Source organism: Dreissena polymorpha, chromosome 15 (genome assembly GCF_020536995.1).
Source record: "Dreissena polymorpha isolate Duluth1 chromosome 15, UMN_Dpol_1.0, whole genome shotgun sequence".
Taxonomy (NCBI): domain Eukaryota; kingdom Metazoa; phylum Mollusca; class Bivalvia; order Myida; family Dreissenidae; genus Dreissena; species Dreissena polymorpha.
The window spans coordinates 25,606,340-25,628,629 of record NC_068369.1 but is presented as its reverse complement, the minus strand read 5'-3'; the positions used below and the strand labels follow the sequence as shown (position 1 = coordinate 25,628,629).

At 35.9% G+C, this 22,290-nt stretch overlaps 1 protein-coding gene across 3 annotated transcripts in view; it reads right to left on the bottom strand.

Moving 5' to 3' along the window:
* The window catches only part of LOC127859942 (uncharacterized), a 75,473-nt gene that overhangs the window by 6,023 nt on the left and 47,160 nt on the right, over nucleotides 1-22,290 (bottom strand). For 2 of the 3 annotated variants that reach the window (XM_052397578.1, XM_052397581.1), the window contains exons 1-3: nucleotides 2,528-4,462; nucleotides 1,735-1,867; nucleotides 1,144-1,273 (exon numbers count right to left, since the gene is read on the bottom strand). In XM_052397578.1, the coding sequence (XP_052253538.1) occupies nucleotides 1,144-1,273; nucleotides 1,735-1,803 (199 nt within the window). In that variant the 5' untranslated portion in view covers nucleotides 1,804-1,867; nucleotides 2,528-4,462. Of the gene's footprint in view, nucleotides 1-1,143; nucleotides 1,274-1,734; nucleotides 1,868-2,527; nucleotides 4,463-22,290 lie in introns of those variants that run through there. The other variant, XM_052397580.1, reaches the window with a different exon arrangement.

Below are 22,290 nucleotides of genomic sequence, written 5' to 3'. Positions count from 1 at the left end.
TATATAATAAGTTACTGTAGCCTGTTGCTATTATAGAATAAAGATTTCTAAACAGAGGATTACCAAACACTGAAAGATAAACTTTATGTGCACATGTTAAGTGTTAGTTGTACATCAACATGAATACACAAAAATGAATACGAAACCAATACGCAACTTCCGGTAGCCGAAACACTTCAGGTCAATGTTCAGGGACAGGGACGATTTTAGGGTAAATACAAGGCCCTATAATAAATTATTTTCGTATGAAAATAATCCCCATTTCTAACACATTCTTATCTGATATTTAAATGTAATAAATATAAGGACAACAGGAAAAGTATCAGCATTGTTTGGCAAACAGTTTTTGTCTTTTTTTAATAACATATAAAAACAAGATTTTAAAATAAACATCACTTATACCCTGCACTACTTTGTCCTGTATGTTCTTGGTCAAATAGCTCAGGAATGATGAGTGAATCTTTGGGGCTTAAACAGATGTCTTGCATATCTACATTTCATGGTGATGACATATTTTTAGTTTAAATTGAATAGCTTGAGAAATGGTAAGTTTGCTCCACAAACGTATGAAGCTTTCAGTTTTCTCAATTTCCATATCATCAAATCATAAAGAGGACCTTGGCGGAACCAAATTTTGTTTATCACCTAAGAAGGCTTCCTAGACTATCATAATTTTGAGGATTATACGAACCTTCAGTATTCTCAATGTGAGCATATTGAGTCAGCCTGCACATAAAAAGGAATGCCTTATTTTCTGAATTTCTTTGTCAAGTTAATTAATGCAATAATTAAAAAACATGTCAGAAGCCAGAATTCTGCCATATGTGTTTGCAGAAATACATAATGACAGACCAATTCTATGTTTCATACCTTAATGATTATGGGGTGATAAATGGTAATGACAGGTTCCGTGTAAATAAAAGTCCTTGAAAATATCATAGTTACGGTATGTTTCAACATATTTGTTGTTGGGATACTGATTGCTTGGATACTAATTGCTGGGATACTGATTGCTTGGATACTGATTGCTTGGATACTAATTGCTGGGATACTGATTGCTTGGATACTGATTGCTGGGATACTGGTTGCTCGGATACTTGTTGCTGGGATATTGGTTTCCAAACTGAGTTTCCCCATAAATACCATGGTTACTTCTTGGATACTGGTTGCTTGGATACTGATTGTTGGGATACTGGTTGTTGGGATACTGGTTTGCTGGATACTGGTTGTTCGGATACTGGTTGGGATATTGTGTAGGAAATGGGTTTTCTGTCTGAAATATACAACGCATAAATCAGCATACACATAACAATTTGATATTTGTTGTTCTTTTGAAAAAATACTTTATTATCCCTGGAAGGAGAAAAACATGGGCGTGTATAGGTACATGTGCAAATAGATATTTACTTTTCTCTCTATAGTATAAGTTTTATCATACAAAAACAGCAAATTTTCTTTGTTTAAAAATCTTAAGCAGTAAGAGATATAAAGGTTTATCTTCCCGATTTATCATTTGACAAATAGCAAATCAACCTTAAAACTTGAGAACAGGTATCACACATATATTTGCTAACCATCTTATTATTATTCAATTACTGTTCTCATGCATACATATTTAAGCAGACTCATGATCCAAAGCTCTAACTCCTTCACTTCAGTATTTCCTATCATTAATTTTAAGCCAATTTAAACCTTCTTAGAGAAAAGTACTTATGAAAGTTCTCCTCAACATACCGTGCCAAACACATTTTGTCCGTAAGTTAAATCTTTGAATGTCTTTGCGGGTAGAGACATGTTGTTCATGTTGAAGCTCAGATCACGAAGATAGTTATGAAGACCCGTGGCTTTAATGTCATTCCATGATTACCTGGATAAAAGAGTTATCTTTTATTATAAATTTGTTGTTGTTGTTTGTATTGATCATTTCCTATTTTTGCCTTTTTATTGTACAAGTTTGTATTGCTATGTTTAATCCTAAATAGTATGTTAATATTGAAAATAAAACAGAAAAATAATTATGCCCCCAGCTTGAGCCTAACTGGAATAGAGCGAAATGGGAATGGCCATAAGCAAGAAAAATATATACTATACAATAATTCGAGTGTTAAACAGGTATGTTAGGATAGACAATATAAATACAAGTAGGCAGACAGCAAAATCAAGATGTGCCTCCCAAATCAAGATAACGTAAGCTTACACATTAAAGTTATCAGTATCGTTTTCAATAATTATAATTGAGACATTCATAATAATAGTGTATCATGGTGGTGATGTACTGTGCATTTTCAAAACTGAAAAAAAGAAAGAAAGGTAAATACTATGGTACGGTTGAGTTCTTATATAATGGAAATGGATCATTTAACACTAGTATAATAGACAAACAAATCTAATGTTTACATGATGGTCAAATTACAAGAGATAATTGGTCAAATGCAATTGTTATGTGCATGTACATGTCAAATTCTATAAAGAGCATTACACACATTTACAACATTAAAAATAATTCTTTTGATTCTTGCCCACGTACAGTAGATACTCATCATATTCTATGGTGGTGGGAATGTCCATCCATGGAACTCCGGGTACAGCGTCTATCAGTTGTATGCGGTCGTTGTTTGTACAATCAATGTCTGGACGAACGATTCTACCACGCACGTTTCCATTATAAACCCATGTGTCTGTATGAGAAATGAAACATCAAGTTTAATTACATACCTTGAAGGAAAATAGTATTGGTAAAACCGATTAAAAATCTAAAAAAACAATAATATTTCATAATTTTCCAAATCTATAGAAACTCCTGAACGCTGCTTTCCATTATAATCCCAGGTGTAAGAAGGAGTTATACTTTAGATGACATGCATTTCAACCTATTTATTATAGCTTGATTGTATTTAACGCCTAAGGCTTATTGAAACACCGTCAAGTGCAAATCCTGTGTTAATCCAGTACATGCTGTCTTTTGGAAATAGATTCTGAGAATGCGCCTAGAGTGGGAATCGAACTTTGGGCCTATTTATCGCTTGACAGACAAAATATCCACTACGATACTCCAAAGTTGAAGATTACAGACCAGGAAAAACAATGGTAGTAGTTGTAGTAGTAGTACAAGTTGTAGTAGTAGTAGTAGTAGTAGTAGTAGTAGTAGTAGTAGTAGTAGTAGTAGTAGTAGTAGTAGTAGTACTAGTAGTAGTAGTAGTAGTAGTAGTAGTAGTAGTAGTAGTAGTAGTAGTAGTAGTAATAGTAGTAGTAGTAGTAGAAGTAGTAGTAGTAGTAGTAGTAGTAGTAGTAGTAGTAGTAGTAGTAGTAGTAGTAGTAGTAGTAGTAGAAGTAGTAGTAGTAGTAGCAGTAGCAGTAGCAGCAGCAGTAGCAGCATTACAATACCAATACTTAAGATTGATCAAATGGGAAAAGGTAACCTAGCACTGGCAGTAAATATGGGGCTCATTTACAGGTCAGATTCGGAATCTCTGCTTTAAAATGAGATTTTGAATGAATTAAAGGGAGGCAAATCTGTAATAAAAAGAACATGCATAAACCGTAGTTGTTTCCCTAGTTTGAACCATGCTAAATCCTTATAATGCCTATTTCCAGTAACTGTGACCTTCACCTGTGACCTTGACCTTTGACCTAGTGACCTCAAAATCAATAGGGGTCATCTGCGAGTCATGATCAATGTACCTATGAAGTTTCATGATCCTAGCCCCAAGCGTTCTTGAGTTATCATCCGGAAACCACCTGGTGGACGGACCGACCTACCGACCTACCGACCGACCGACCGACATGAGCAAAGCAATATACCCCCTCTTCTTCGAAGGGGGGCATAATAATACCACATTTATGTAGGGCCATTTTCATACAGTATTGTGCGTTCAAAGGCGCTTTACAAAAAAGTAATATTTATTATCTTCATTAGTATTAAGGGTCGGTGCTCTCAGAGCCCAGCACTATCCGCTTAAGGCCGATAGCCCATGCCAACGTTTCATACATAAAACTGTCAGTTTCATTTCATTAAGATGATTGTTAAGTCGTTGCTCTCAGAGCCCGGCACTGCTGCTTACGGCAGACTGCCAATGCCGACGGTTTATGGATCAAGTCTCCTGACCTTTCTTGGAGTTGCCCGCTCTGGCGTCGGTCGTTTGCCAGTAATTGACAGATATATACATTACACTAACTTCCCACCATTCTTCATATAGCATGACGCCTCATTTCGCCACATTACGTAGAGATGTAAACATTACTATATTTATGTACATTGTATATGCAATAAGCGTTTTTTAATACAAAAGTGGTAAAATAGTTTGATGTTAAAAATAATATGTGTAAGACAACAATGTTTACCGTATCCAGTATCCGTACCTGAAAACGAATCATGTCTGCAGCCGGTACAATGATTGGGTCAATCTCTACCTACCTGCCCCCGCTACAACCACGAGATAGCTCAGAGAAATAAACACTAAACACGAATATATTAAAGACATCATATAAAAGTATATCTGCATATACGAGAGAAAATATCAACCTGAAACCCGAAACCCCTATTTATTCACTGCTTCATTCAATATAATTATTAAACATTACTCGTTATAGACGTTTGCAAACAAATGTGTTTAATTCTTGTCTTGAACACTTGTGAAACTTCTTCCTCCATATTTCACATGGCGAGCTAATTTTGGTGGTGGTTGAAGAAGTAGTGATTTTTCAGATCTCAAGGAAAGTGATGATATTTTGACTTTTAACATGTCTTTGATATATGATGGCCCTCGATCGTGGAGAGCTTTGTTTGTCGTCATTAAGATTTTAAATTCAATGCGGCGGTTCATCGGTAACCAGTGTAGCTCTTTTAACACTGGTGTGATGTGTTCATTCCGCCAAGTTCTTGATAAAATACTTGCTGCTGTGTTTTGCACCTTCTTAAGTTTGTTTAGTGTTGTCGTTGGTACCCCAGTGCAGTAGTCCATGTGTGATGTGGCAAGGGAGTTGACCAGGAACTTTGTTGCGTCATTTGACAGATATTGTCTGATGTGGCTGATCTGTCGTATTTGTAAGAAATATGATCTTGAAATTGAGTTGACATGTTTTTCCATATTTTATTCAGAGTCCATAAATGCACCAAGGTATCTAACACAGCCAGATGGTTTAATTTCTGCGTTTCCAATTTGTACAGTTATACATTGGATGTGTGATTGATTTTGTTTGGAGGAGAATATGATGACGTCGGTCTTATCTGCATTTATATTTAGCATATTACGGTTCATCCTGCAAACAATATCCGTTAGACAAAGTTCAACACGATTTAAGATTTCTGCTTTTGACATAGGCTCACTTGGTTCAAAAGACAGACATAATTGTCCATCATTGGCATAGAAATGATATTTCAGACCATGGTTCTTGCATATCTTACCTACTGGTTTGGTATACATTGTGAAGAATTTCGGACCCAACACAGACCCTTGAGGTACACTGAATTCCAATAGCACTGGTTCTGACAAATCTCCATCAAACTTTTTGGTATCTATCACTAAGGTATGATGTTATCCATTCTAACGGTTTTCCACTTATTTTGAACTGTGTTTTAAGTCGGGTTTGTAACGTATCATGATCAATGGCGTCAAACACTGGGAATAAGTCAAGCATACAAGAATTGTGACATCGTTATTATCCAAAGATCTTAGAATGTCATTTTGAACCTTCATCAATGCGGTTTCTGTTGTGATATTTTCGGTATGCTGGTTGGTTTGGTTCATAAAGGTTATTCAATGTCAAATGGGATTCTATGCGAGAGTCGATTACCTTTTCCACCACTTTAGATAAAAAGGGGAGATTTGAGACAGGTCTATAATTGTTTAATGTATTTGCATCGAAATCAGACTTTTTCAATAGAGGCTGAATAAGAGATTGTTTAAAAGATTGTTCCATAGAGGCATTCACTACTTTCGTGATTGACGGTAACCATTTATTAATGCATTCTTTCAAAAGCCAAGTTGGAACACGGTCTAATTCACACGACTTTGTGGCTGATTTTGAAATGATGTCTCTTTCTCTGAAGCCGGTGATAGTTAGACAAGTGGTTAACTTTGTATTCTAGAATTTTCTTCATTCATCAGAGATGGTTGTGTTTGGTTTTGGCTGTTGATGTCAGTTCTTATTACATTAATTTTATTGATGAAGAAGTCACTAAATTTCTGTGCTAAGTCTTTAGAAGAAGAACATTAACATTTTGGCAGCACAACTTCGTCGGTATTTCCGAGAAGCTGTTTTGTTATTTCGAACATATTTTTCTGATCTTTTCCACATTCTTCTATTTTATCTTTATAACACCCAGCCAGTGCCTGTTTCAACATTTTATTAATCTTTGCACATTGGTTTCTGTATATTTCGTGATCTATCGGTAGCTTAGATTGACGCCATTTTATCTCAAATTTCCGTTTTAAATGTTTTTCGTTATGCAATTCGTCATTATACCAAGGGCATGTTGGTCGTTCAATGATTGTCCATGATTTCAAAGGTGCGTGTTTTTCAACTATTGACAAAAGACTTTGATTGATTGTATCCACGTATTCATCTATACTCGTAATTTCAGAATCATTGTTCAAGATCTCACATGCTTTAATATCTGTTTTAAATGAATCAATGTCAATGGAACGTAGCTTTCTGTAAGTAACAGTTTTCCTAGTTGGCGGTGGCCTTGACGCTCGAGCATTGAATGTTACAGCAAAGTGATCTTTGGAAATGGTGCCATTTGAATTTGAGGGTCCAGGGTCGTAAACATTGAAATTGAATTCTGTCTTATCATTGTCTCTGGTAATGACAGCATCAAGCGTGTGTCCTGTGTTGGAACATCAACGTGTTGTTTCAAACCAAATGATTCAAGGCAGCTTTTAAATGTGTTGGCATTGTTATTATGTGGGCCATCCAAGAAAAAGTTGAGGTCTCATACTATCACGATGTGAGAGTCCAGCATGACATAATTGGACAGATATTGCGGGAAATCTTCTTCAATAAAATTGTTAGGTTTCAACCCGTTCTTTTTATGGCGGTGGTCTGTAAACAACCACAAGGCGTCATGAGAAACCACGTACAATCATTTTGCAATGATGATAATATAATAATATCAATGCCTTTTTTGTGTATCATAGCAACACCACCTCATGGCTTTCTATCATTAAGGGGGACACTTTTAATGTTGTAACCATTTGAAACAAGTTCACTTGAACATACTTTATCAACAGAAGTTCCAAGATTTGTTTTCGTGAGTGCAACTATATCAAAATCGTTTGATATTATAAAGTCACATATTGAGAGTGTTTTATTTTTAACAGATCTGGGATTTAAAGAACACACATTTATCTTTTTCGGTGGCTCGACGGGTATGGGTGATTCAGGTTGTATTATAACAAGGTTATTGGTAACATTGGTATTGTCAGATTGTATTAATGTAACAGTTTTTCCTATAACTGGATATTATTGTAAGGATTATTTCAGGTAAGGGTTTTAAATTGTCCAAGTCAACACCAGAGTTTATACCCCATGATCTAATCTCCTGATTACTACGCCCCCGGGCACCTCTATAGTTCAAGGGATTAAACTTTTCCAGAGAGGCGAGAATTTCATTGTTCGGCAAAGAATAACATCTCGGTATCCGAGATAAATCCAATAGTTGCTGTCTATTGCATGTTTTTATTCTACACATAATTAATCCTTTGAGATTGTGTTTCTAAAATTTGTAAAATATCAGGTAAAATAATATATAAAATAATGAACATTCAATTGAAATCCCTATGCTTACAGAGACACTCTTGAATCAGTTTTTGGGAAGAATCAGAACTTCTTGTTTGTATTTTACTTACGATAATTTGAATGGAATCCTGGGCCCAGAATCATCTCAATTAGTAAGCTTAACTTAGAGATTTGAGTTTCCACTCAGCTTGGTATTGAGAATGTCGGTCAGCACAAAAACAATCTAAAACCACAGCTATAAGATTATGGACATACTTCAATACAAACTTAGAAATGAGTTAGATGCATAGAAACAAGTCTGTGAAAACCAAATTGAGCATGATGATCAAACTCATCTCAAAAATTGCAACTCAAAGTTGAGTCAGAATGTTGATTCAATAAGTTTCATGATACTAGGCCGAGGCCATCCCATTCGCAAATCTGTCACAATTACCAAGAACACCGCTGCAACACAACATGAAAGATACTGGTCAGTAAAAACAAATGCTACCAGTATTACTTACGTAGTCCATCATGTTCGGTTCAGATTCATGTCTATGCCCCTGTATGTTATCAGCATTTCTATGGCCTTATCAGTCGGGATGAACATGGTCACGCCATTCTAGCTAACGAACGTTGCAATTTCTAGTCTTGCCTGGTAAATCAGTGCCGTGAATTTGCTGAGAAAGCCAGCAATGGAATGCCCATGTGCCTTGTCTATTCAACATTTTATTTTATGCAGGTAAACAAACATTGCAGTAGCTCATTAATTTAATATATTATGTTTTGCAGATACACAAAAATTAGACAATATCAGGTGCATTGTGCTACACACATGCATTGAATAGTTGGTTCAACGGTTGAACAAGATATGAATTTGAATTTTGGATAAAATGTAGATTTGTAGATTTAATAAAGTATGATAATAAACATTTGCAGAAGTTTAATTTTTTTTTACATATAATATTGACAGAACCATACATTTTATGCAAAAATCATGCAATTAAACGCTCTGTTAACAAGACAGTCCAGCAATGGTACACCTGTCGTTGATTTGTTCACGGACAGAGTTGTAGACATATCCCAGCATCCTGTCTATCATATTTATGACACCGTTCTGTACTGTGATGTTTCCCTGTGTAATCTGAGCGGTAACACCACCACTACGGACTAAAACTGAAAATTTAAGTATGGTCAGTTCATTATCATTTTAGCCTAAATCCCCATAGGCTAATGAGGGACAACACATTCTGCTTTTTTCGTTTAAGGGAAGTCGTTTCTTATAAAAAAATCCAGTCTAGCAAGAAATCGTCATCCCTGACTAGACTGTGCAAACTGTACAGGTTAATCTTGGACAATATTGTGCATATATCCTTTAAGCCCATTTGCATTGTACAAATTCTGCTGTTAAGACAATCACAGTCACATGGAAATAAGTGTTTATAAGTTTAAGTTTAATAATTTTAGCAGAAATGTATTAAAATTCGTTTGCGTATTTGAATTTGTCTGATGTTATTATCTCGAGCCTGTTCTCTGAGTGATCGGTGATGCAGAAAGATCCTGAGAATACTGCAGTTCAGAGAGTTGAGCCTGGGACCTCTCCAACACCATAAACATCACCCAACTGCAACCTTGGGCACTTTTGACTTCATCATCAGTATTGGCAATAACCACTGTGGTAAGCGAAAGCCACTGTCTATGAACTCTTATTATATACTACTACAGTGTTTTTTTTTTCTTTTAATTATGGGTATGGGGCTCTTTGCATTTGGACAAATCTTGTTGTTTTGACAACAATTTTAAAACTTAAACTTCTTTTGTAACTTATGCTTTAAAATTTCTTATTTTTAATTTTAAACATTAAATTTGCTATGGTTAAACTTATAGAGCTGGATAAATTTATAAACCTTCAATAGGCGATTTTAGGAAATCATAGGGGAAAAAAGTAAAGAGTAATTTGTGGTAAAGCTGACCCGCGTGTATTATCGATCCCCAGTAATTAAATTCATGCTATTGATGTTCTTAATACGTTTTCGCAGAAAAGTATAAAGTTAATCGGCCTACGTCATGTTTGACGTCATCGCGCGCCATTTTTGATGTTTACATAGGAAGAGTAAAATGTCGAATTTTTACCGGGCAAATTTAAGCGCATCGATAACGGTACGTGGGAGGCGGAAAACTACAACGGGCGAGGCATGGTCAGGGGTGATAACCCCAAAAAAGGGTTAGGGTAAGGGTTAAGGTTAGGGGTCGGGTTAGGGTTAGGGTTGGGTTTAGGCTTACCCAAACCCTAACCCGACCCCTTACACTAACCCAAACCCTAACCCTAACCCTCTAACCCCCCCTTGCGCAATACCATACCATGCCTCGCCCGTTGTAGTTTTCCGCTTCCCAACGGTACGTAGTGCTGTCTGTTTGCATTGAATTTTCGATTTGATACTTTTATGATCAATTGTTTGTAGATCTGGATAAAATAAGCCCTGCGGATGTTATTTTTAACCAGGTTTTCCGAAGGGAAAAAACTGGTTATTAGATTGGCGAATGTCGGCGGTGGGCGGGCCGACTGGAGGCCGGGCGGGCAGAACAAGCTTGTCCGGGCCATAACTTTGTCGTTCATTGTGAGATATTAAATTTATTTGGCACATTTGTTCACCATCATTAGACGGTGTGTCGCGCGAAAGAATTACGTTGATATCTCCAAGGTCAAGGTCACACTTTGAGTTCAAAGGTCAAAAATGGCCATAAATGAGCTTGTCCGGGCCATAACTATGTCATTCATTGTGAGATTTTAAAATCATTTAGCACATTTGTTCATCATCATTGGACAGTGTGTCGCGCGAAAGAATTACGTCATTATCTCCAAGGTCAAGGTCGCCACGACTAAAAATAGATTGATTTTGGAACAAGAGGGGTCACTTTAAACAATCAGTAACAATGCACATTTTGAGTTTGTCTCCCTTTATCAGACTTTTTTTCAAATTGAAATCAAGGTCGCCACGAGTAAAAATAAATTGAATCTTACACGAGGGTGGTAAAAATGCACATTTTGAATTGTCTCCCTTTATCAGACTTTTATTTCAAATTGAAAACCTGGTTTTGTGACAATTTTGTCCCATGTTATAACATAATTTATCGTATACGTAAAATATTTTTAAGGGGAGTCGATAATACCGTACGAAAAAAATAAGTGTGTCTGGATATATGGACCCCCTCTTCCCTTCTAATTTGATAAGTTAATGTATTAAGCGTATACGGTTTTTATATTAACAGATAAGATGTCGGCCCAGGCGAGTGCTTAAAAACGATTAAAATATAAACCTGAGGCAATGGAGTTGGCAATCGCTGCTGTAAAAACAGAGCAGTTATCGCGCAAACAGGCAGTTAAGGCCTATGGAATGCTCAAAACTACATTGCTTGACAAACTATCAGGTCGGGTCCCCGAAGTCGAACATATTGGTCGGCAATGCGTTTTAAACCTACAGAAGAGGCAACACTTATCAATTACGTAAAATTGATGAGCAGTATTGATTTTCCGTTAAGTAAAGGGTGATTTTAGTTCTGAAGGAAGTACAGTACGTTCTTAACATCGACGGTCGTGTAATGCCTTTTAATAACAATCTCCCCGGCATATCCAGGTTAAGCGGTTTTATGAAGAGGCACCCAGATCTCACTTTCCGTAAACCAATTGGATTAGGGCATAAGCGTTATATCACTACCAAGGAAAAGATTGAAGGTTGGTTCAAGAATGTACACGCATTTTTTATCTACAGTTCCCCAATGACCACGATGCGTTGATAAAAGATCCCAGACGCTTCTTTAACGCCAACGAGTCAGAGTTTCCCCTTGGCTGTGAAATCAGGCCGCGTGTTAGCCACCACTGGTTCCAAAAATGTGAACTAAATTGTAACAAACACTAAGATTCAAATTACTGTTATGGTGTCATTTAATGCCTTTAGCGAGTACCCAGCACCAATGATTATATTTCCAGGGGAGTGTATCCGCAATGTTGGACTTGCTGGGTTTTCGGAGGCTGTCTATACAACAACAGCCAACGGCTGGATGAATCGAAGTGCGTTTCTTGAATATATCAAAGTCATCGACCGATTTGTGATCGACAAAAATATTCAAAAGCCGGTGTTTTCGTAGATAGACATTTGACCCATATCTCGTTGGAAACGTCTGAGTATTGTTCACGGCATTAGATAATATTATACTGCTTGCTGGAAAACGCTACTCACCTTATGCAAGCAGCAGATATTAGCTTGTTCTCTCCGCTTAAGTCGTCACGGATTGCAGCTGTCAAGGAGTGACAAATCTGTGATGTTGGAATGGCTAATACCAAAAATGATTTCCCCGCTGTTTTCAAGATCGCCTGGGACAAGGTCGCAGTATTTGGAACTGCAGCAAGGGCGGCTCGTCATGCTGAGATGTTCCCTTTAAGTTCAGACGCGATTGACATGTTGCGCCTTGGGTCCTCACTTATTCCAGCCCACCGCAAATGGTTACCGAGCCATCTCCGAGGACATTGCGCGATTATCAACATGAGGTTCTGGCAACAATAGAAAATGTGCAGAACATGCTTGGGATTGTACCTCTTGTGTTTAAGCACTTGCGTGTACCTCTAGCGAAACCAAAGAAAACGGCGAAACAATTGCGCCGTGTACTGCCAACGGCGCTTTCTGGTCAAGAGGCATTAAAGTTGCTAAAGGAACGTGAACAAAAGAAACAAGACAAAGAAATAGCTAAACAGAATTGAAAAGATGAAACTAAAGGTGAACAGAAGGAGGAAAAGAAGGACCATAAAAACGTGAAAAAGAAGATAAAGAAAACAGCACCAAACTGCAGTAAACGAAACCAAAGCGTAAGCGGAACGACAGTGAGTCATTAGATACTGAACTGTCGGATGTTCTGTACATGGAAGCAGACAGTTATGATTTCGAAGAGAGCTTTGTCAACGTCTGCCCAATATGCGACAACCTAAAATCCACTGACGGTGACCCTGATGCATGGATAAGTTGTGCATCGTGTTGTAAGTGGTGGCACGTCGTTTGCGCTGGTTTCACAAATGCAGACTTAGACAATGATTTTTTTTCTGTAATGCATGCAACTAACTTATTGTTAAAGCATATTTTTTTCCACTTAAGGTTGATCAAAGTGTGTATTTGGAGTCAACATCATAATTAATTAAAACTCTAATTACGTCATATCTAAGTAGATATTTACTTTGCATGCTTTGCGTCTGACTTAGATTATTTATATTAACGGTGTTAATATCATATGTGTTTCTCAGATTTCTAATGTTTATTCAAAAATGGATGTATGCATACATCTGAACATTTTTTTACAACCCTTAAGGAGGACGATAACTGCCGCAAGGGGTCGATATAAGCAGATGCCGTTTTGACTTTAAACCGTTTCAACCATACTCTTTAGTACGAGGTACAAGTAATTTAATTGGCTTAAATTATCCAATCATAATTGGTATTTTTTAGTGACATGTATCTTCTGAAGTGAAAGTAGTTACGAAACAAAAAAAAAGGTTATTTATCACTAAAGGTTCGATAATACCCGAAATTACTCTACTTTTTTATACTGGAAATGTGGCAGAATGTGAGATATACATATAGAAACTATAGGTTATGAAAGCATTGATTTAAATGTGTTTTTTGTTGTTGTTGGTAGCTTGTATAAAAACAATAAGACACCATCTAATTCGATAACACAAGTATGCCCTATGACAAAGATAATTAATTTCATAAGTTTCAATAATTTAACTTAATATAATACATTTAAGCAATAAAAATAAAAAAAACAAGTTAATCAAGCATTGTAAATGCAAAATATTTAGTTGATGTTAAGTTTGACAATAAGAGTGTCCATTAAGTCACTAAGTTTTGCCGAATAAAAATAGTTTGCCAATCTCAAACATAACAAACTTTATCGAAAAAACATCTTACTGAGCTTAGATTTCAATGTTCAAAGTTTTGCATTTTATATTAAAAATTAGCCTTAAATGTTTGTAGTTGTGAGCCTAGTCATTTAAGATAAACACATATTTATGAAAATAAGCGTCATTATTATAAGAAAAACTTTTTAAAACTTACTTTTCTCGTTGGACCTCATGAAAATAGCCCTGGTCTGTGTATCGGCGGTCTGATAGCTCTCCTGGTGTTCCAGGTAGGAAATGAACACAGCATTGTCAGGAAGGTAGTGCATTTTGATGTACTGGAGATACAGAAACCATAGTAACAAGTTACCCAAAAATCTAATGAACATACGATAAATTAACAATAGTGACATATATCTCAAGAAGTCATGGGGTATATAGAATAGGCTTGAAAATGCAAGCTCAAACGCAACCCGAACTGTTTAATGGCATATTGGTATATGGTATATTGTCTATGAAGAAGACAGAAACATTACAAAATTATCTCAAAGTGTGACCTTGGGCTGGAGTGAGAAGTCAAATGCTTCTTTATATCATCTCAATGACCTTCATATTTGAACATTAACCTAAACATTTAATGTTAATCCTTCACATTAAGACACAGAAGACATGGAGCGGACATAAGCATTTGAACATGGGTTTGGCATACAAATCAATTTAAACACAGGATGGGTTTATGGGCATGTTTGTCTCCTATGCCATTATAGGGTTTCCAACAAATGCAAAATTCAGGTTGGACGCAGACTGGATGGAATGTTTACGCCTGTTTAAACTTTGAATGTGAAGATGTTGGAGGGGACTTTCCCAATATGGCCTTCTTACATACATATGTACCAAGGAGCATAAACCAAGATTAAGTTCTATTTGGTTGTTAGAAGGTCCTGATTAAGACCGACACACAATTGCAAATCTTAGTAATGGTCCACTCCTTTTTCACAGTAAGGGCAACAATTATAAATGCATTAATAATTGTTGTAATGTCAATTAACAGCTTGATACATATATTTAATTATAATCAAATAAATTATTCATTTAATAAACAATTAAAATATTAAGCAATAAATATACAACTAGATTACCTTACACAGATAATTAGTTTTCATAAAACTTACAAATCTGTTAGATAAATACACATACAAACGGCTTAAAATATGAAAGGAATAAATGTTTATCAAGCAATTATTGAAAGACAAACGTAACATGCAATTTTAGATGGTAGGTACACAACGCAGTTTACATTACACTATAAAAACATGTACTTCATACTTTTCTTTAAAGATACTTGTGCACAGACTTTTATGATTTTTGAAATATCTGTATAACACAGGTTTTGACTATTCTAAACCTTTGCAATCGTCCAATGAAGTATTGAGACAATTTAATGTCAGTGGGCTTAAATGAAAAAAAAATTATTTATTTGTGAATAAGAAAACTAGGTTTTTTTACATTTTTACATACCCTTTTTAATTGTTATTTAACACAAATGTGAACAAGTCCCTTTAATGACCGCATGCAAGGCTGGATAATAGTGTAAATATTTGCATTTCAAACAGCTTAAGAGGGGTGGACATTTATGATACAGTTTTAAATGTAGTTGGATAACTACCCCGGTAAGTAAACATGACCATGGGCAAAAAACATCAATCCAAAATGTCATTATCTGTTGCAAAAAGAGCAAGAGGAGTTTTTTACACAAATATTAGATTGTTGAATCTAATGATCATGTTGAAGGCCCACGCAGACATATTTTTGTCCAATTGTACATGTATTACAAGATAATGTGTTTTTTCTATATGTGTATGCAATCTTAAAGGCAGACTCTGTCAACTTAGAATGACAATCCTAAGACTTGTGTCTAACAATACAGAAATTATTTCATTTAAAATATTCTACAATGGCTTTAATTTGAGTTAAACTTGGCATTAACATCCCTGATCTACATCAATCTTCATGCACAAAAAAAAGGTTTTTATCATGCCACCGCATTGATATCTGCCTGATATAACGTTACCTGATATATTTGTTTATATCATGGTCAACAGGAAATTCTTATATCAGTCATGTGTGGAGGATGGTCATATTACTCGGAATCAACTATAAAGTTATCAGTTTTAATACAATCGAATCAGATTCAACAAAACAAACAATTTTATACCAAGATGTAATATATTATAAACACAAAATGAAACCCAAAATGCAACACAAACTGAAAAAAAAAATATTAAGCGCGTGTGCTCATGACGTCATTATAAACACGTCCAACGACAAAAGTCTTTTTTTTTCCACTAAAACTGCAGCTTTTTAGCGATTTTTTCATTATTTCTTTAAAATCGGGGACGTAAAGGTATAATAAACATCTTTTTGTTATATCAGGCACGGAATGAATACAATAACGGCTCGGCAAATGCCGTTATGTTATTCTAAGCCTTGCCTGATATATTACAAAAAGATCAGGCAGTAACCTGTAATTCTCTATATAACGATATCATCAGTGGTAGCATGTAGATATTCAAATATGGTGTATATTTTTTATTGGTTCTATGTCTAATTTGTATATTTATTCCTAAGTCTTAGAATTGGTTGATGAATATGGGCCCTAATAACATTGATGTTAGATTTAGACATTGAGGTATAGTTTTGTGGAACGGTTGGTTACTTGAGTTTACCCATTTAGTTGACTTGAGTTAACCCACTCATGTATGAGAGAAATAACTAACAACAGTCATTTCAAATGAAGTGACTGCATCGTAATATAAACAAGAGCACCGCATAGCGGGTGCCAACGCTCGGCTGTGGGTTCAGTTTTGAATACAGTAAATGAAAGTGTGGCGTGAAGAACTCATCAACATATACATATGAAGTTTCAAAGTTGAAGGTGGAAGCACTTTGATTTTAGAGCCTATGTTTAAGTTTTATATTAGAGGTCACAGTGACCTTGACCTTTGACCAAGTGACCCAAAAATGGGTGTGGCATGTGGAACTCATCAAGGTGCAGCAAATATGGAGTTTCAAAGTTGTAGGTGGAAGCACTTTGATTTTAGAGCCAATGTTAAGGTTTTAGCACGACGCGGACGGCGGACAGCAGACGCCCGACAAAGAGCTTGCTATGACAATATTGACCTCAGGTTTTCTCCGAAAGCAGCCGAGCTTAAAATAAGCAAAAAGCCTAATTTTCGAATGCACATTTACTTATAAGTTATAACATAGTTAGTAATATGTGAAAACCAGAAAAGTTGGTTTGTGTCTGTTTGACACCTCATTGCTGAAATAAAATTATAGCATGCTATAGAATGTATTTTATGATAATGTGCAGAGATTTATGACCATGACAAAAAAGTGGACTAGGTGCAAAACTGTCCCTGACATGATTCCATTTTTTCTGCCTATCAGACTGTATTGCATTTAATACTTTTTGACAAAAGGATAGAAAGAAGACAAGAGACATAGCTGAGGAAGTTATGACTTTAAAAGGCATTCATGAGAATGTCAAAGCATTTCTGGTTTGGTTATATCTGGATATGATAATACACACTTACAAGAATGCTTGAATCAGAATATATGTATGAGAATCTACAGCATAATGAATATGCCATTTCAATACTTTGATACTTGGCTAAATGGACTGTATTGTAACTGAATATAAACAGTTAGTCAGAGGATATTATGACCTATTTTAGGACTCATGAAATTGTTAGTCAGAGGATATTATGGACTATGTTAGGCAGTTATGTCTGTTTTGTTTGGTTGATTCCAAAGTGTTCAAACTTCTAACAGCTTATTTAGCTATTCTAGCAGAACAGCAGCCATCCTGCTTCAGCAAAATGTTTTGTAATAGATGATATCATAATATAATATGTTTTAATAAATGTTAAATCCTGTAATCAATTTATTTATACCACTTGTATCATATTTGCTTGTCAATGTTCATGATGAAAACATTCTTGAATATTTGTTTATCATACATATTTTTTAACTAGAGCACCGCCTAGCGGATTCAGACCGCTCATCTATTTTCTTAAAGGTGAAGGGACCTATCACAATACTTCAATCAAAAAGGGGTTGGGTTGAGAATGGAGATGGGTGTATAGTGTGGGGGTGTGGTAATTTCTTTCATTATCTTCAAAAATAAGAAAAAAAAAGAAAAAAAATAGGGAGGCGGAGGATTCTTGGGTTGGATCGTTTCAAAGATAAAATAATATAAATAAATATTTGTGGGAGTTGTGTTTTGTGTAGGGGAGTCTGGGGTGGGTTTGGGGGGTTGAGAGGGGAGTATAGTTTGGGGCTGTGGTCATCTATTAGATAATCTTTCAAAAATAAGGGGAAACAAGGAAAAAAAGATGGAATGTTGGGGTGGGGCGTGGGGGATCGTTTGAGTGGAGTATATTGTGATTTATCAGGTAAGTGTTGTTTTGTCAAAGTATGAATCAAATCTGTTCATTAATAAATAAGTTATGGCAAATTTAGCAAAATTTATTAATTTGACCTTGAGAGTCACTGTCATTCAAAGGTCAAGGTCGAATTCAACTTGCCAGGTACAGTACCCTGAAAGTAAGACAGTAGTTGAAGTTTGAAAGCAATAGTCTCAATACTTTAGAAGGAAAGTTGATCTGAACACACAATTTAACCAAATATTCAAAGTTATTAAGTCAAAAAAGGGTCACAATTCCGTCAAAATACCAATCAGAGTTATACAACTTGTCTAATACAGTCCCCTTATGATAGTTAGTAAGTGTTCCAAGTCTGAAAGCAATCGCTATGATACTAAAGGAGTTAAGTAGAACCAAACACAAAACTTAACCGAAATTTCAATGTTCTAAGTATAAAGGGACCATAATTCTGTCGAAATGCTAGTCATAGTTACATAACTTTGCCTGCACAGTCCCCTTATGATAGTTATTAAATGTTGCAAGTATGAAAGCAATAGCTTTGATTCTTTAGGAATAAAGAGGACCTAACACAAAACTTAACACAATTTTTAATTTTCTAAGTATAAAAGGGGCCATAATTCTGTCAAAATGCCGGTCAGAGTTACATTTTTTTGCCTGCAAAGTCCCCTTATGATAGTAAGTAAGTGTTGCAAGTATGAAATTTTCTAAGTATAAAAAGGGCACATAATTCTGTCAAAATGCCAGCCAGAGTTATCTAACTTTTCCTGCCCAGCCCCTTCATGATTGTTAGTAAGTGTGCAATGTTTAAATGCAATGATAATTTCTGAGAAAAGTGGACCTAAACACAAAACTTAACTGGACGCCGACGTAGACGCTGACTCTCAGGTGATGACAATAGCTCTTTTTTTTAAATAGATGAGCTAAAAATTACTAGGTCCTAGAATTTTTACTTAATTATTAAATCATAACAATAGATTTTCTGCTTTTGTATTTACACTGTGGAAACAAACCAGTTAAAATTACCCACCATGTTTTCATGGTTACCACAAGCTCACATCTGACAACAGTTTTCCTGACAGTTGCTGATATTTGGCATTGGGAATGTTACTAAGAGCTAAGAGCTGTCTCCGTCGGAAGCAGCAGTGTTATTTTTGCTTGGAGATGCGCAGTTATGATTATATCATTTTTATTAGCTTGCCTTATTAATGCTATTGAATTCAATATTCATCTATTTAAGACATCTATTTGTAATCTTCACGCCATTTCTGGAGCAATTTTCTTGTATTTTTATTTCCTCATACTTTCTCTTACTTTCCCCCTTCCCTTTTCTTTTCGTATCCGAGGAACCCCCACCCCAACCGTAAAGCCAAACTTAAACAACGACATGAACGTTAAAACCTTTTTTACATAGATTGCCGGGTTACCGTCTTACAAGAAATGGTAAGTGAATCTTAGCAAAGTAACGTGTTACGGTAGTTGTAACAATTGTACAGGGTTAACTCTCTACTAAAAGCCGGGATCGACCATTAATATTAGTTTTGCTAATTGAATTGCGTAAAAAATATTGTCAAAACACTCCTAATCTAAATAAAGTCTCTTTCTTCCTCTAAATGGATTTATTAATCGTCTAAAGGATGGAATAACTTTTCCATAATGACAACAAATTAAAATTATTTAAAATTGATAAATAACTATTAATTTTATAGTAACTTTGTGTTAATGTCGAGTTTTATACCTTCATCATTCCGGACGATCCTGGGCGATCCCGGCTTTTAGTTTCAAGCGTATTTTCATTGAGAAATCACGTCACTTCGAGGAAACCAATCAAAAACCGTGTTTAGCGGCATTCCGTTTAAAAATAGGTACTGACGTGTTTTACCAGGAAAACCGCCGGTGATTTTCTGAATTGTCGGTCTCTTTTTGATTGCAATCAGGGGGTTCCGAATCTATTTCGAGATACGATCCGTTTGTTGTCTCCGAACTCACTCTGGGATTTAATTGTCATCTGATCGTACTGTATTAAGATTTTTGCATCTTTGAAAAGCTTATTTAAAACGCAGTTTATTGATATAGAACATATAATCCCGCCCAAAATACACACGACCGGTCGGGCATGTTCCTGGGACATTGGGTAGCCCGGACCAAGGTGCAGGCAGTGAATGCCATTCGGACGTGCCTTAGTGTTAAGCCCTGCACATTTATGTCAATTTTCTGTAGAATGGCCTCTATATTATCGGAACACATACTCAAAAAGCATGTTGATGCAGTGTTTTTTGAAGAGAAGTGTGTTTAAGATAATCGGTTGCGCGTTTTACGACATCGGATTTTTGGCGCGAATACAACTCGGGTACATTCTAATATGGACCGAGTACAATTACATTTATTTACCGTACTTGGGGTACATGTAAGTATACTTAGAATACCCAGGGTACATGTAAGTATACTTAAGAGTACCCGGGGTACATGTAAGTAGTACCAGAGCCGACAATGACCAATCGAGTTCCATTATCCCTCATGAACCGACTCAAAAAACCGAGTCGGCAATATTTGACTTAATTTTTGGTTTGTTTGCTCTCGAGGGATTGAAAATTTCTGAATCTTCCTAAAAGCCCTACCGGTTTGATCCCCAGAAGCGACATTGAAAACTAGCATACTTTGTTATCTAAAAGGCTGCTAAACCTGATATCCAATGATAGTGTGAATTTTCTCTCACATGATGTTCATCAGTCATATTATATAAAAACTTACAGCAGTAGTAAACAACTGGACAATAATTAATGAACGCATCTTTCATTTGTCTTTGACACTTTGATTTTGACATGGCCTAGATTTAAATATGTGACTGAACTTTACCAGCACTCTTGTAACAGAGCTAAAGTTTAAATGTACCATTGAAGATCACCTAAATCCAGATTTGCTATTATAGACGTGTGAAAAGTTTTAAGGGTGTGACAAGTAAGCAAAATTGGTCATTACCCAGAGGCCACAACTGATCTATGACTGTATTAAAACAAGAAAAATCAGTGCCTGATTTAGATTTCCTTAGATAGTTCAATAAAAACTAATTTCATAAGCCTGGTAACAGTTTTACGGTTATGCTACCAATGTGTCACACCAGGGCCTTGAATTTGAAATCTAGGACATGCATGGTCATTTGTTCATGAAATCAGGACACAAAATTGTATTTTAAGCCCTTAATTGACCTGGCTATAGTTCTCAGATTATTATAAGCTCAATCAGTATATTTATATCATTATTTATGCTTTGTGTATTGAAAACATATACACAATCATGCAGTTAGATGATAGCATAAATAATATCAAAGCTACCCATACTATAAAGGTCATTGACAAAGCATATGGTCAAAATGTGAACACATTGAGTGTAATCGCCCTCTCGTGCCAGCAAAAACAACACGTTGACAGGTTGTCATTTTTGACAGTTCTACTTTAACTTTCATTTTGTGATATCAAACTATTAACAATAATGTGGCTGAGAAAAATATCGCCATGGTTTTTTATGCCCCCGGTAGGGTGGCCTATATCAGTTGAACTGTCAGTCAGTAAGTCGGTGTGTTAGTCTGTCCGTCCGTCCGAAAACTTTAATGGCCATAACTTTTTTAATATTGAACATAGCAACTTGATATTTGGCATACATGTGCATCTCATGGAGCTGCACATTTTTAGTTGTAAAAGGTGAAGATGAAGGTCATCCTTCAATGTCAAATGTCAAATATAAAGCGTCTGTCTGTCTGTCCAAAAACTTTAACATTGACCATAACTTTTTCAATATTGGCGTGCATGCGTATCAACATAGAGCTGCACATATTGATTGGTGAAAAGTCAAGGTCATCCTTCAAGGTCAAGGTCAAAGGTCAAATTTTGCAATATTGAAGATAGCAACTCCATATTCGGCATGCATGTGTATGTCATGGAGCTGCACATTTTAAGTGGTAAAAGGTCAAGGTCATCCTTCAAGGTCAAAGGTAAAATATATGGCTTCAAAGCTGCCCAGCAGGGGCATTGTGTTTCACAAACACAGCTCTTGATTAATATATTTTCTGCACATTTCTTCAAAAAACTTACATCAATACACGATTTTCTTCGTTCCTGACAGACTTGTGTTCATATTTCGCTTACATTTTGACGCGCGTAGGTAGGACCGCATTACCGCATTATCTGATGTTTGACGGAAAGGGCCGAAAATGTGCGAGTGTGGGTCAAGTTCCCCACAGGT